The sequence below is a fragment of the Oryctolagus cuniculus genome, chromosome 6 (genome assembly GCF_964237555.1).
Source record: "Oryctolagus cuniculus chromosome 6, mOryCun1.1, whole genome shotgun sequence".
Classification (NCBI taxonomy): Eukaryota; Metazoa; Chordata; class Mammalia; order Lagomorpha; family Leporidae; genus Oryctolagus; species Oryctolagus cuniculus.
The window spans coordinates 155,688,491-155,704,490 of NC_091437.1; the positions used below are offsets into that span (position 1 = coordinate 155,688,491).

The 16,000-nt window shown below is 55.8% G+C and overlaps 1 protein-coding gene across 12 annotated transcripts in view; it reads right to left on the reverse strand.

Moving 5' to 3' along the window:
* Window positions 1–8,017, reverse strand: part of CYRIB (CYFIP related Rac1 interactor B) — a 168,927-nt gene extending 160,910 nt beyond the window's left edge. For 6 of the 12 annotated variants that reach the window (XM_051844835.2, XM_070075496.1, XM_051844833.2 and 3 more), the window contains exon 1: window positions 7,648–7,784. Coding sequence is in view for 1 of the 12 variants with exons in the window: in XM_070075485.1 (XP_069931586.1) it covers window positions 7,922–8,002 (81 nt within the window). In the remaining 11 variants the exon portion in view is untranslated. Of the gene's footprint in view, window positions 1–7,647; window positions 7,785–7,921 lie in introns of those variants that run through there. The other 6 variants (XM_070075493.1, XM_070075494.1, XM_070075487.1 and 3 more) reach the window with 4 other exon arrangements.
* Window positions 8,018–16,000: the final 7,983 nt, after the last annotated feature.

Consider the following 16,000-nt stretch of genomic DNA (forward strand, 5'->3'; position numbering starts at 1 on the left):
CTAATGCTCCTGGGAAAGAAGCAGAACATGACTCAAGTACTTGGGTGCCTGCTACCCACATCAGAGACCTTGGGGAGTGACCCAGTGGATGGAAGATACCTCCCTCCCTCCCTCTCTCTCTTTCTCTCTGTAACCCTGCCGTTAAAATTAATAAATAAATATATTTTTTTAAAAACAGGGGCCAGTGCTGTGGTGTAGTGGATAAAGCCATCGCCTATGATGCCAGCATCTCCTATGGGTGCTGGTTTGTGTCCCAGCTGCTACCCTTCAATCCAGCTCCCTGTTGATGGCTTGGGAAAGCAGCAGAGGCCTACGTGTTTGGGCTTCTGCTCCCAGTGGGAGACCTGGATGAAGCTCCTGGTTACAGCCTGGCTCAGCCCTGGCCACTGTGGCCATCAGGGGAGTGAACAAGCAGATAGAAGATCTCACTCTTGCTCTCTCTCTATATATATAAATCTTTCAAATTAAAATAAATAAATCTATTAAAAAAAGAAAGAAAATGGGTGGGAGGAAAACTGAATGCAGAGGTATAATGCTGCTCTCAAGTCTACAATGGCCAGCACCCAAACATTGAGACTTTTCCTTTAAATTCAATCCCCCAAAGAATGAGGTCTCAGGACCCTTCTTTTCCCAAATCTGTCTGTCAGGGATGCATGCAGGAGAGCAACACAGACCATGCAATGCGCCACAAATGCCAGCAACACACGCATCAGGAGGCGTGTTATTAGCATAAGTCAGTTTCACACTGAATTTCCCAAAAACACCACTCACGCAAGCCCAAGGAATGTACTGACCGGAGTCACTGGTAAGTTCTGAGCTGCCCTGGCGAGTGAGTTCACAGGACGGTGGGTTTTGTGATGAGTGCTGCTGAGTGGCCCACTGAGACGAGAGCCCCACCTGAAAAACCAGCACCCTTGTCCAGAGGATCCAGTGGGAGCCATGTCTGCTCTGGGCAGATGACTTCTGTCTCAGACTCTCCAAGTGTACTTGAGGGTGACCAGGAGGTAAAGACAGCAGCCTGGCATCCAAGCTGGCTTGGCACCTAACTCCAGCTCTGCTTGTTTCTCGCCCTAAATTCTCTCAGTGTCCTTATCAGTAAAATAGAGGTTATACCACCTGCCCCACAGAGTCACAAACCACAGAGTTAGAAAGGTAGAAAATAAAACATGCAAATCACACTGCCCATGCTCCCCAAGGGAAAACTTCTTATTGCTGTATGGGAAAACAACAACAACTGAATCACAAAGTCCCTACCATGACGATCACGGCTTCTGAGATCTGGGCCATAAAAGCCTATGCAGGGGGTCGGGAAAGGTGGCCTCCTGTCCCCCCCTTTAACCAACAGGCAGGTCTGCCCTCCACCGTGTCTGCTGCCTCTCCCCCGACCCCATCTCCAGACCCAGGCAACAGTGCTCTTCCAATTCCTAAGTGAGGAAGAACGGGCCAGCAGGCGCTGGGCGACACCAAGGACACAGACACAAACTCTGTCCTACGATGTGCAGACTCCCCAGGGGCTTTGTGTGGGCTGGCCATGGGATACACAGTGTGTATTTCCTAGCACACAGCAGGTATTTAGTTTTTGTTTTAAAGATGGATTTGAAAGGCAGAGTGACAGAGAGGAAGAGATGGAGAAAGAGAGAAATCTTCCATCCACTGGTTTACTCCCTAAAATGGCTGCAGCAGCCGGGGCTGGGTTGGGCTGAAATCCGGAGCCAGGAACTCCACTCGGGATGGCAGGGGCCCAAGTACTTGAGCCATCATCAGCTGTCTTCCCAGGAGCATTAGTGGGAAGCTGGATCAGAAGCAGAGCAAACTCAACCCAGCTGTCTGATACGGGATGCCACTGTCACAGGTGGTGGCTTAACCCACTGCACCCCAACACCAGCCCCACACAGAAGGCACTCGCTTCATTAACACTGCCGAATGTCACGATGGGTCCTACTCCTTTATTGTGAACTGGAGAGCTTCGAGGGCCTGCGTCGGAATGACTGTAAATGCAAAACACCACTTCCTGGAATAAACAGAATGACTGGTACTCTCATCAGCAGGCTGTCTGATCTGCAGGCGCCCAGGCTGGTCTCTGCACCGCAGGAGCGCAGGGCACTACACAACACCAGAGTTCAGGGCAGCACAGCAGACATTTCAGGATGTGATCCGCTGGGTTTCACTTCCACTTGTCTTCTGCATTCTACTTCAACTCTGGTTTTGAGCAAGACTGGGGCCAGCACAGAGACCAGCAGGAAAGCCCGCCTCCCGTCCTGCCCCGCCCTGCCCCAGTCTACAGACTCCTCTCTCACAGGCCTGCGGCTGTGTGGACCAGGGCCTCCGATTCCTGTCTCCTAGATGTCAGACACGAAACCAGACACACTCAGACGTTCCCTAAGATCCACAACAAGCTGTAAGACAGGCCCCGAGGTACCAAGGCAAGTGATGCAATTTGCAGAAGGCCCTGCAGTGAAGGCGTGCGGTCAGAACCAAGACCTTCCGGGCACCGAGGTCCACGCTTGCAAAGGGACCGGCCACCAAGGCCACTAAGGCCACAGAGCATTCTGTGTGGCATAAAGCCACCTCAATGGTTCGAAAACATGCCCCCTTCCACCAACTTCGTCCCCATCTCGGCCAGGACAGCCCCAGCCCCAGTTGAGCACTGGGGGAGCCCCACCCCACCCCCACCTGCCACCCATCCATGACCACATCCTCTGCGTATCTCTGGTGCATTTCTGCAAAGGGCACTCTGCACCAGGGGGTTTAGAGGCATCATCCCACTGGACCCTGCCGTGCCCCAAAGGGCAGCAATACCTGCCCAGCTTCATCAGTGTCAACTCCGCTTCAGCGCGTGCTGTGCTCTGCCCAGGGACGAGGGCTGGGGGGTGGGGCCGGGGCTCCTCCAGCTCCACAGGGCAACAGGAGCCAGGGAGCTGCAAGGGCCAGAGGAAGAGGCTCCCAGGAGCAGACCAGTTAAGAGGGGACTCTTCTGCTGCTGCAGCTGCCCATACCTCTCCCGGCCTTAACTCCCTTGTGTGACTGCCCCTCACCATCCTTCCCCCTGCTTGTCCCCCTGCTGGAGCTGGAGGGAGGTGAGGCAGTCCTCGCTGCTGACTTCAGATCTGCCCCTTCTCCCGTGCTGGGCCGTCTTCCTCACCATGGATTCAAGGGCTTAACATCAAGGCCAAGGGCACGTTCATCTGGGGAGGACCTCCAGGCCTCAGCGTGCCCTTGGCCTCCACACAGTCCTGCTGCTAAAGCACAGGCCTCACGGTACAAACAGGCAGGCCCTGTGCAGCAGTGGGGATGCCCAGCTCGCGAGCCTGGAGACCTTGGCTGCCAGCCTTGACTCTGCACCTTGGGCAAGATGTGTCCTCTTCTAGCCCCAGATCAAGTGGGAAGGGGCTGTTTCGCTGGCACTGCTCCCATCCTCACCTGGACAGGTCACGGTGCTAGGGAAGCCCCTGCTGGTGGACAAAGGGGGCGTCTCTTCCCTGGCCCCTCTCTGTGTTCCCACTGTAGCCTTCCCTGCAGTCTGTCCCAGGCCTTCACTGTGGCTTCACATGAGCCTCCTGCCTCCTCCTCTAAGCCACACGCCATCCGGGGGACTGCCAGTGCACACTGAGACCTACGTCCCCACTGTCAGCCCAGGTCCTGAAGGAAGGAGCAATAGGGAGAGGATCCCCACGCCCACCCTGCTCAAGGTGCGGTGCACAGACCAGAGGCCTCAGCTCAGCTGGGAAAGTATCAGAAACGCAGATTCCCAGCCCAGCCCACAACCTGCACTTGAACTCTGCATGGCAAGCCCAGGTGATTCCAGGGAGCACGCTCAAGTCCAGGAAGCACTCCTGCAACCCAAGCCGCTGGCTTCCACCACCTGGCAGCCTTGCAAGTGGCAGGCCTTAGCAGGCTCACTGAAATGCACCCAGCATCAGCCGAAGGAACCTCCAGCAGCCTGCCCCTGACTCACACGCAGGATCTGAACTCCGCAGCCTCCAGGGGGGTTCCTGGCAGAAGTTACGCACTGGCTTTCACAGCCTCAAGGAAACCCAGGCAGTTTCCAAAAGTGCTGAGGCCCGTCCTCGTCCCTCCCCATACACCCCGCCCCATACGTGAGTGGCTGCACACCTGCCAGCCTCGGTCGGCAGACACAGAGCCCTGGCAGTTCCTGCATCCTCACTCCTGCCCTTCAACTTGGCAAGAAATGGACCCTCTCCAAAACACATCTTCAGTTGTTGTTGTTGTTTTTTTTTTAATAAACCTGGCAACTCCCTGAATGGTTTCAGATTAATTTAAATATTTATAAAAATCACTCTCAGCAGCAATTCCTTTAAGCAAACCTCCCGGTCGACTTCGATTATTTATGTATTTGTGAACACGATGTTCAAGGAGCAGATGGCAGTGAGTAAGCCCTCAACGAGGAGGGGGAATCAATGGGACAGCACGCAAGCCGAGGACACCCCCATTCACTCCTCCTGATGAGCTCTGCTACAGGCATCGCTCCATTGAGAGGAAGCGCCGCCCGACAGCCGGTCAACAATTGGTTTAAAATAGCACACTTGGACTTGGGAAAGCTCACGGGCTCCAACTTCAATCTAGGAATGATCTGTCAGCCAACGGCCCAATTCCCAAGCGGAGCTGGAGTTCTGTTAGGGAGGGGCAGGGTGACGGGACCCAGGAACGGTCAGAGAGAGCACTGAGGGGACGTGGGGAGGAACAGATACACACTGACCACCTACTATGTGCCAGGGTGGCTTTGCGCTCAACCTCGGCGTTGACCCCAACAACACTCCCAGGCAGCAAGTGCTGAAAGATGAAGCAGCCTCAGGCCCCAGGGCTCAGAGGCCGGTGCGAACCCGAAGCCCCACCGACTCTGGCGTCCCTAACCTCCCTCGTCCTCAGGTGCCAACCAGTGTGCCCTGCAGCCAGGTGCGCCCCTCACCCCTCTGCAGACTGCTGGAGACCCAGCAGGAAGGCCACCTATGTGAGGACCTGGTGCTCAGTAGGCAATCCTGCTCCGTGATACACCAGCCCCATTTTACAGATAACAACACTGAGGTTCCGAGGGGCGAAGAAACTGGGTCACACACACACACACACACACACGTGCGCGTGATCAGAGGGAAAAAAGATGTGAACTTGGAGCTTGCTCAGGAACCCCATGGGACAGAGGGGCTGGAGCTTATTTGGCCTTTTTATTAACGAGGGAAGGAGGGCTCTGAGAGAGTAGTGACCTGCTAAGGTTGCACAGCTGGTGCACGGCTAAAGTGCACTGATTTTTACACCTGACTTTGCACCTACATGGCAAGGCAATTTCTCAGATGGCCAAGTCCCAGACCGCGGAAGCCACATGAATGGTGGTCTCTTCGATCCAAGTGTTGGCAGCAGCGCTGAGTGGGGCCACAGCCTCCTGGCACTGCCATCCCCCAGGAGCCCTTCCTGTGCGTTGGTCTCTGGATGCCGCTGTCAGAGCTGTCAGGGATGCGGAATTCCACACTGGGACGAACCACCAGACAGCAACTTCAAGGTCGCCCTCAGGGCAGTGCGCTGACCTTGAAATGCAGCATCAAGAGCAAAGGGGGAACCCATCCTCCTTTTGCTCACTCTGTCAAAAAAAAAAACATGAACACAGTCTCGAGCAAATGCCAGGGAGCCTGCCAGGTGCCAGGGAAAACAAACAGCGTCCGGAATGCGGCAGCATCCACCAGGAAGAACAGGAGCCCGGCCGGCAGAAGCCGCAGCTGAGGCCCCGTATCGGCTCCTCCCTTGGGCCACATCCTGGACTCTAGGTCTCGGTAAAATGAGAATAATTTCTCTACCGCACAGGTCACCGTCGCTCCTCTGTGAATCTGCACACACTCAAACCACAGTCGTCACTGCCTGCTCCCTCCAGGTGGGTGGAAAACCCCATCCGGCCAAGGGTCCCTTGCAGAGGGCTACGCAAGACTTGGGGTGCTGAGGAAGAAGGAACCACTGTCGTCGGGGGAAGCAAACTCTCAACAAGCTCTCAAGTGCTGCACTGCACAGCGGGCCTCTCCCTGAGGGCCATTTCCAAGGGTCCCGTGCAGGAGCCCCCGTACCCTCTGCTACCACGCTCTGATGCAGATGACAACATGCCTGCCGGGAAGAAAACTCAGGGCAGCTGACCGCTTCTGCCCATCCAAGCAAGAGCGAAGACCCATCTCCTGCAGCTCCCTCCAGGCACAGGAACCCCAGGCCTGGGAAACCATCCCAGCTGGCAGCCCACGCAGCCGCCCGCCCTGGGGCCAGCCATCAGCAGTGCAGTCACAGAGGTGCTGCTTCCTCTTCATGGCCACCGAACACCATCCCCCAAGAACGGGAGAGTCTCAAAGTCAGAGGTTTAACCTCCTTTCACAGACAGGCAATATTTTCCCATGACAGCTCTAATTAGGGAGCAGGTGAGGTCTCCTGGCTCAGGTGCAAACCATAACTATAGGGGACCCAAGAGGCAGAGGACAGAAGCCAAGGAAATCAAAATGTGCATCTACACCGGCTCACTTGCAGCGCTCACCGCCTCCCGGCGCGTTTCACCAGTGTCTACTGAGCACCCCTCCTAGGTGCTGGGTCTGCAGAAGTGAAAGGTGACGGACAATGCCGCTTCCCATCGCTGCACCCCTGCAGGCCCGCACCCCCCACACTCAGCTTCTCCAGACCCCACTCACCGCAGCCCATGCTACAGCAAGCAGTCTTAGCCTGAGAGGGTAAGCCACTTGCCCAAGGTCACACAGCTTCTAAGAGGCAGAGCCAGGAACTAAAGGTACAGGTGCCAAGTCCACCTGAGACTCTCTGCGGGGCCTCCTTCCCCCACCCCCCACCCGGCCCTCGACACCCCTGCATTTCTTACAGCAGGGTGGGAAGCAGCCCCCCCCGCGCCCCCCCTCCGCCTCCCCGCCTCCCCACCGGGGCTCCAGCATGGGAAGTCCTCTGTCCCCCTTTCCTCCCATGCCAGGTCCCCTCCAGACCCAGTGTGTGTGTGCACGGCTCCAGGGACGCCCTGCCGGCTGCAAGGACACCCACTGTTAACACTGAACTTCCATTTAAAAAAAAGAAAAAAAGATGATGAAAAGATAAAGGCAAAGAGGAAGTGCTCTTTAAACACAGGCGGTGGCTACCCCAGGAGGAAGTCTTGAGGCCGATGGAGATTGTGTTCACCCCCTCTAGTTCCTCAATTTTAAGCGACTTGGCCTTGCAGACCCCTAACGGAAGTTGGCTGGGGGTCGCTCCCCGCGCCCTTACCTGGCTCGCGGAGGGGTCTGCCCCGGGACAGCCACCCCGACTCGGGCGCCCCCTGTCCCGGGGGGCACTAGGCGACGCGGCACGCTCCCCGCAGCTGGGTGGACCCCCGGCGGCGGCCCGTGGCGAGCTCCCCTAAGGTCCTCCCGCCTCCCCCAGCACACCCGAGGGGCCTTCCTCGGGGGTCTCCCGCGCCCACCACCCCGGCCAGCCTGGACGCCTCCCCAATCTGAGCGGCTCCCCTCTGCCCCCCGCAGCGGCGCGCGGCCCGGCTCGCACCCCCGCCTCGCCCCGCACCCATCACGCGCGCGCCCTGCACCCCGCACCCCGCACCCCGCGCCCTCCGCGGGCGCCCTCGGCTCCCAAGGCGCGCGCGCGCGCTCGGGCCGGCGGAGCCCCGGCACGTACCTGGAGGCCGAGCGGCCGGGCGGGCGAGGGGAGCGCGGGGGCGCGGGTGCCGGGAGCCTCCGGTGCCGCCGCCGCCACCGCCGCCGTTTCCGGGTTGGCGGGGCTCACGTCACCGCCACAGGTTCGCGAGCTGCGCCCGCCGCGGCGGCAGCAGCAGCAGCAGCAGCAGCAGCAGCGGCAACAGCAGCGGCGGCGGCGGCCCCAGCGAGTGCCAGGCGAGAAATAACTATAAAAGGAAGAGACGCGGCGAGGAGGAAGAGGAAGCGCCGTTTACCTTCGAGAAGCCGAGCCGGCGCTCGCACAAAAGGAGGACGCTGCCGCCGACGCGCCTCCCCCCCGCCCGGCCCCGCCGCATCGCGGGGGCCCGGCGTCAGCGCGCGCCGCGCCCCGGGACCGCCCCGCGCCGGCCCCCACCCCAAAACCCGCGGCGGGGCGCGGCGACCTTGGGCGAGTCACCGCGGGCCCGGAGGAGGCTGCGGGGGGCGCCTCGCCCTCCTGGTGCGCGGGAGGGAGCTCCCGCCCCGGGAGGCGCGCGCGCGGGGGGTGGGGGGCCGCAAGGTCACCGCCTGTCGGGCTGGCTCCTGCTGGAACCGAGCTGCAGGCCGGCCGGGACCCTGCCCCCGGGGCCCCTTCCCGCTCACCTGGACTTAGGGATGGGTGCCCAGCCCTGCACAGCAGCACTCCCCGGGGCGGGGGTAGGGGGGTGGGGGGCGAATGCTATTCGTCCTTTGGAAGATGGAAAAGGCCCAAAGAGAGACGGTCCCGCACTCGGGGCTCAGAGGCAGGGTGTAGACCCAGGCGGTCTGGCCCTCCGAACCCCCAGCCCCGGCTGCCTCTGGAGATAGGCAAGGATGTGCTACCCCAAGTGGCTCTCCAAGGATCTGAGCACAGAAATTCCCAGTTAAGCAGCTCCTCGCTGTTCTTCCAGTGTCGGGGGTCATGGGAGACCCCATCTTCCCCCCTGTGTTTAATGTGGAAGAATGCGGTTTCCTGCACGTGACGACACGTGCCTGGGAAACATTATTCTTCCCTCTGCCTTGCTCCCCCAGCCCTCAGAGGCAGCCTACCATGATCTAGACGTTCAGCCGGGTTTCTCAGGCAGATAAGAGCTCTCTGGACTGTCTTCTGACCTCCAGCGCAGCGTCAGAAGGGTCCCATCAGAAGCTCTCGTGTTACTCGCATTCTTTCTCCCCTTCCCCTGCAGCCATCTTGGGGGTGATGGGCTGTGCCCAAATTATACTGAGTGCTGATTGAGCCCTTTGTCTTGCCCAGGTCCAGTGCTAGGAGATGCTACAGTTTCCAGGGGACTCTCAGGAGGTCCTGGGGAGAAGGAGGGAGGGGAATGGGGGCCCAAGTGCACAGGAACTGCAGGAGAGTTACACAGATGATCAAGTGAATGGGGGTAGGGAAGGATGAGAACCAGAGGAGGCAGAAAAAAGAGATCAGAAAGCCCTAGAATTTTCCAGAGGCATTTAGGCAAAGTGGGGGTAAGGGAAGCACCTGCAAGGGCAAGGGCAGTGGGTTCAAATCCTGGTTCTGCCACCCACCCCTGTGTGTGGCTCTGAGCAGTCTCTAAGCTTGGCAGAGCCAAGAGAAAGGGACGCATGCACACTCGCTGTAGACAACTGGAGCTTGAGCTATGAACTTGAGAAGCAGGAAACAGATCCTTTGGAATCAGAGCTGAACCACGTGCAAAATGGCATTGTGGGTGCCAGAGGACGTGCCCACATCAATTAATTGTCACAACAGTCCCCTGAGGCCAGAGGTTCAGTGTAGTGAGTGAAGCTGGGAGAGAGATAGAGTTCACCCAGATCATGCTGATTAGACAGCAAAGGAGCTGTGCATGGCCCCAAATTGTCTGACTTCAAAGCCCGAGGACTTAGCCTCTGGGAGCCTCAGTTTATTCATCTGTGTAATGGAATGGAAAATACTTAGCCTCATTAGGTTGTGGTGCAGATTAAATGAAATAGCACATGTATATAGAATTAGCATTAGTAGAACCAGGAGAGAGTTGGCACCGTTGTTAGTATTATCTTATTAATTGTTAAAAGCGGGGTCGGCGCTGTGGCGTAGTGGGTAAAGCTGCCGCCTGCAGTGCTGGCATCCCCTATGAGCGCTGGTTCAAGTCCCATATGCTCCACTTCTGATCCAGCTCTCTGCTATGGCCTGGGAAAGCAGGGGACCCGGAGGAAGTTCCTGGCTTCAGATCGGTGCAGCTCCAGCCGTTGTAGACAACAGGGGAGTGAACCAGTGGATGGAAGACCTCTCCTTCTCTGTGTCTCTTCTTTCTGTGTAACTCTGACTTTCAAATAAATAAATAAATCTTTTTTTAAAATAATAATTGTTAAAGGCATGGGGATAAGGCAGTTTCTGAACAGCTTGGGATCTTCAACACTTTGATATGAATGCAGCATAGGGTGTCCATTGTGGGGCTAAGAAGCAAGCAAGAATAGGTAAAGGTGGGGGCAGGGGCTGGATCACGCTTGGCCTGCACTCCACTGAAGGCAGAGATACCTGGATGAGGAGTTGGAGACACAGGTATGTGTGTCAGAGAGGCTGGTCTTCATTCAGTGTATACAATGAGACTGTAAAGTGCCTGGGTTCTAATCCTGCCTCTGCTTCTGACCCGGCTCTCTGCCAATGCACCTGGGAGGCAGAAAATGGTGGCCCAAATACTTGGGTTCCTGCCACTCACATGGGAGACCAAGATGGAGTTACAGACTCCTGGCATCGGCCTCACCCATCAACCAGATGGAGATGGATCTGGCAAATTTGGGCCAATGGGGTCTTGGGGATAATCTGGGAACCCTCTAGCAATCCTGCAGTGACCACTGTGTCTCTCTGGGCGCCCACCTGATGAGGGCAGCGGAAGTCTACCATCCTGTCATGAGCACTGTCATTGGGGCTGGGAAGGCCTGCCTGCCATTTCCAGCTGTGCCACCTGGGCAAGTCATGTAACCTCCTTTCATGTGCCCATCTGTACAATGGGAGTAATCGTGCTACCTTCCACTGTCGAGGGTGAACTTCACTCTCGGTTTGTGCAATGCTTCACAAACTGTCAGGGAGCGCGCGTGTTTTTGTTTCAGTATTGGAACCCTGATCTTTCATGGCACATGCAGTCCACACAGCCTTCAAGCAAAAGGAGCTGGCTGTGTCCTCCTTCGGTGCAAAACCCTCTCCAAAACACGCCTCCTGACTGCGATTCCCCACGCATGGGCAGTAGCAGAGAACGCCATTGTGTAGGGACGGTAACAGACGGGGAAGTCCGGCGACACAGGGGCTCACTTTTTGTCCTGCTGCTTAGTATTTTGCGATTAAGCAGATTCCAGGGCCCATTGTGATAAAAGCCAACTCCGTGATATTCCGCCTGCCTGCTTTGTCAGGCTCCCGCACCTCTGGCCACTTTGGGGGAGAGTTGGGGAGGAGACTCACACCAAGTCCAGAGTGGCTAGGGGAGGCCGGGCGGAATCGAAAGGTGCTTGCAAGGCTCTCCGGCCCCTTGAGGCTGGGGGATGTCAGTCCCCGAGGAAGGGAGGACGGGGAGTAACTGCCTCATGCCTGCAGGCTTTCCTTCTGGGGTGACCAGAAGTTTGGCATCAAATCAAAGTGGTGGTTGCACAACGTCATGAATGTACTAAATGTCACTGAATTGTTCACTGTATTTGTATTTTTTAAGATTTATTTATTTATTTATTTATTTGAAAGGCAGAGTGACAGAGGGGGAAAGAGAGAGAGAGAGAGAGGAAGAGAGGGAGAGAGAGAGAGAGAGAGAGAGAGACATCTTTCATCTGCCAGACAAGTTCACTCCCCAAACGCCCAGAAAAGTTAGGGCTACACCAGCCTGAAGCCAGGAGCCCAGAACTCCACCCAGATCTCCAGTGGTCGGTGACAGGAACCCCCGTACATGGGCCATCGTCTGCTGCCTCCCAGGCACATCAGCAAGAAACTGGATCGGAAGCAGAGGTGGGACTTGAACCTGGGCACTCTGATGCGGGATGCAGACCTCCCAAGCAGGGGCTTAAACTGGCTGTGTCACAACGCTGGCCCTCAGTTGTTCACTTTGATCCAGTTAACTATATGGTATGTGAACTTCACCTGAATTTTTAAAAAGAAGGAGAAAAACTCAGGGAAAAAAATCCATGGGGCAGGATCTTCACTACAATTTCAGGTTTCAAGATCTCTTACAAGAGGGCTGCATACATGAAGCAAAACAGCTCACCCACAAGCAACTGGGCACAGCCGGGTTCTACAATTGATCTCATCAATCGAAAGGAAAAGGAATTAGTACTTTTTTTTTTTTTTTGGACAGGCAGAGTTAGACAGTAAGAGAGAGAGAGACAGAGAGAAAGGTCTTCCTTCCATTGGTTCACCCCCAAGATGGCCGCTGTACCCAGCGTGCTGTGCCAATCTGAAGCCAGGAGCCAGGTGCTTCTCCTGGTCTCCCATGCGGGTGCAGGGCCCAAGCACCTGGGCCATCCTCCGCTGCCTTCTCGGGCCACAGCAGAGAGCTGGCCTGGAAGAGAGGCAACCGGGACAGAATCCGGCGCCCCAACCGGGACTAGAACCTGGGGTGCCGGCGCCGCTAGGCGGAGGATTAGCCTAGTGAGCCGCAGCGCCAGCCAGGAATTAGTACTTAATAATGCAGTTTGGTAATATGATTATAATAATTTGAAAGAAGATGGTGGCACAGTGTAAATGCTCAGGATTGAGCAACACAGACCTGAATTCAGATCCTGCCAATCATTCTTCTTAGCTGTGGGGTCTTAGGAGACATAGGTAGCCTCTGTGTGCCTGAGGTTTCCCGTTGTGTAAAATGGGGCTGGCGAGAGGGTCTGCCCCACAGGACGTGTGGGCACTGTGTGGGATGGCTCAGGGAAGATTTCACCTGGAAGGTCCTAGTCCCTCTCTTTATTGTTACTGTAGGAGGTACAAAATCTCCAGACGTAGATCCCTGGGGAAATGAATGAAGGAGCATTTGGGGTGTGTCTCAGTCCACGTGGGGCTACTCTAACAGTGCATCTGCTGGGTGGCTTACAAGTCATAGAACTCCATTCATAGCAACCTGGGGTCTGAGAGCAGGCTGCCAGCGTCGGGGGGGAGGGTGCTGGTGAGGGCTCTCTTCCAGTTTGCACATTCTGACTGCTTGCTGTGCCCTCCCAGGGCAGCAGCAGTAGGGAGGGCTCTCAATTCCCTTTCTTCTGCAGGCTGCTGATCCCGTGGGTGAGCACTGCACCCTCCTGACCTGTTCAGCTGTCAAAGGTCTGGCCTCCTAACAGCCCCACCCTGAGGTGGGGATGGGACTTCAGCACAGGAATTTGGGGGCAGTGCAGTCAGTCCATTGCAGAGCAGCTAAAGCACAGGCTAGGGGCTGGTGCTGTTGTGTAGCGGGTTGAGCTGCCGCCTGCAGAGTCTGCATCCCATATGGGCACCGTTTGAGTCCTGGCTGCTCCACTTCTGACCCAGCTCCCTGCTAATGAGCCTGGGAAAGCAGCAGAAGATGGCCCGAGTACTTGAACTCTGGTACCCACAAAAGAGACCCAGAAGAAGCTCCTGGCTGCTGGCTTCAGACCATACCAGCTCTGGCCATTGCTGCCATTTGGAGAATGAACCAGTGGATGGGAGATTTCTCTCTGTCTCTCCCTCTCTCTCCCTGTAATTTTGACTTTCACCAGCTAGGGACTGGTGCAGTGGCGCAGCAGGGTAAGCTGCCTGTGAGGCTAGCATCCCATATGGGTGCCAGTTCAAGTCCTGGAGGCCCTACTCCTGATCCAGCTCCCTGTTAAAATGTCCAGGAAAGCAGCAGCTGATGGCCCAAGTACACGGGCCCCTGCACCCATATGGGAGACCCGGATGGAGTTCTAGGCTCCTGGCTTCAGCCTGGCCCCCCTTAGGTCATTTGGAGAGTGAACCAGCAGCTGGAAGTGCGCTCTCTCTCTCTCTCTCTTTCAAATAAATAGATCTTTAACGAAAACAAAGCTCCTCAGTAGTGGTGTGGCTGAAGCAGGCCAAACCTCTCCTCTCCCTTTCAGTTTCTCACAGTCTCTGGAGACCTGAGGTGACAGGAGAGGGTGCGTGGTATGCTACAGGGACAATGGAAAGTGACAGTCACTAGCGAGAAACTCCCTGGGAGGCCTGGTCGGGGAGCAACTGGCCTCTCACCCTCTACCAAGAGCCTGAAGCTGGGACCTGTGATGTGTTTCAGAGACAGGGCTGCTTGTGGTTACTTACGGAAGGAAGCACATAAATGGGTTAACTGGTTGCCCAGAAAAGCTCGCTTTTTGGGGGTACCTCTTTCCCCATGGAGGGGTTGCTGGGATCCTGTGTCAATGACTTTCGGGGAGATACCAAATGGCCTGGCATGATAAGAGATAGAAACTCCCTCTCTGAACACACTCAAGTAAGACCACCCTCCAGGTGCAGTTCTCTGAGCGTAAAGTGTCTCTAGCACAGTGCACCCCAGTGCCCGTGTGCACACACAGGAAGAGGAGGGCTGGAACGTGAGTGTTTGCTAATCCTGAAAGTGATCCATGTTCATCAGAAAAATTCAGATGGAAGATTCTAAGAGAGAAAGCAAAACCCACCCGCAATGCCCACTGCAGGAGCAGCGTTCTTTCTCAACATCTCTGCCATCATGTCTCCATCCTCCCAGCACGCGTTTGAATACTGCCCCATCACCTCCGTACCCAGTGTTGGATCTTGACTCACTCACGCGTGAGGATGCTAATTCCAAGGCACTGAAGCAGTGCGCTGGGGAGCTGCTGGCCTGACTCCCAGGCAGGGCGGAGGGGGGTGAGGGTGTGAGAGCCCAGCTGTTTTCCTCCCCAGAGTCATTTCCTCCAGGGCAGAGACCACATCTCACTCGCTATCAAGTCCTGGCCCACAGCACTGTACAAGAAATGGAGGAGATGCTAAATAAACATTTGTTGAATTCACAAATGGGCGGACAAACAGATGAAGAAATGAAGAAAGGGCCATCAATGCTGGCGGACCTGTCCAGCCACTGGAGACTTGACCTCCATGCTGGGAGTTTAACTTTTCTGTCACCTGATTCCAGAGTCCAAGGGGACAATGCTGAAGTCGGAGCTTGTCAAACTCCAGTGTGTGTAAGAATCAGCCGAGAAACTTCTAGGGAAAGTGGAGATTCTGTGCCACAAAGTATCTGCATCACAGGGCTTGGGACTGTGCCTTTTCCCATCAGTTTTCTCCCCTTGTCCCCAGCTAATGGCAGTTTTTGTTTTTGAGGAACCCTGGGCTGGAGACTGTCTATGCTCCTAGCCAAACAGGAACTTGTTTTGTTGTTGGTGTTTACTGCACCCTCAGCAAATGCTGTATTTTGGATGTGCTTCATCCCCTGCAAAACTCAAGTTGAAATCTGACCCCCAGTGAAACAATGTTAAGAGGCGTTGGGACATTTAAGAGGTGTTTGAAGGGAGTAATGACATTCCCCCAGGCATCCGCAGGACTGGGTTAAACCTCACAGGAGTGGGGCACTCACTGTGGCTCAGTGGGTTAAAGCCCTGGTCTGCAGCATGTGGGTGCCCGTTCAAGTCCCTCTTCTGATCCAGCTCTCTGCTTATGCACATGGGAAAGCAGCAGAGGATGGCCCAAGTCCTTGGGCCCCTGCACCCATGTGGGAGACCTGGAAGAAGCTCTTAGCTCCTGGCTTCAGGTTGGCTCAGCTCCAGCCGTTGCAGCCATTTGGGGAGTGAACCAGAAGATGGAAGACCTCTCTCTGTGTCTCTACCTCTCTCTCTGTAACTCTGTCTTTCAAATAAATAAAATAAAATAAAAAATTTCCAAGAGTGACGAGTTCTGGCTCTCAGGGGCTGGACCGGTTACTCCAAGAGAGGTTGTCACAGAGCAAGGATGCTTCTTGTGCACATGCCTGCTTGCTCTTCCATGTTCCACCAGGCTAAACGCAGCACGAGGTCCCGGCCAGGGCAGTCCTCTGACCTTAGACTTCTAGCCAAGGTAACCCTGAGCTAAATCAATCCATTACCCAGTCTGGCAGTCAGTTACGGCAACAGAAAACAGGTGAAGCATTTGGTAAGCCAGCAATGTTCCTCTGTTGGGCTGATGCAAACGGCTTGTGCAGGTTGCTTTCTGGGAGCTCCCCACACTGTTGGTACGTTCTGGTAGAAAATGCAAGAGCTAAGTTACAGATCACACCTCCTGAAACCCATAGATGTGTTTCGGAACAAGCCACTTGGGTTCCAAGGAGGGTGGAGGGAGAACTGATATTTAGCCACTCCTGCCATAGAGACACCAACTGGCCACCAAAGGGACACAAGTGCCTCTGGACAGTTCCCATTTTACCAGGACTGTATGAGAGTTTTCGAACATTTGAATATTA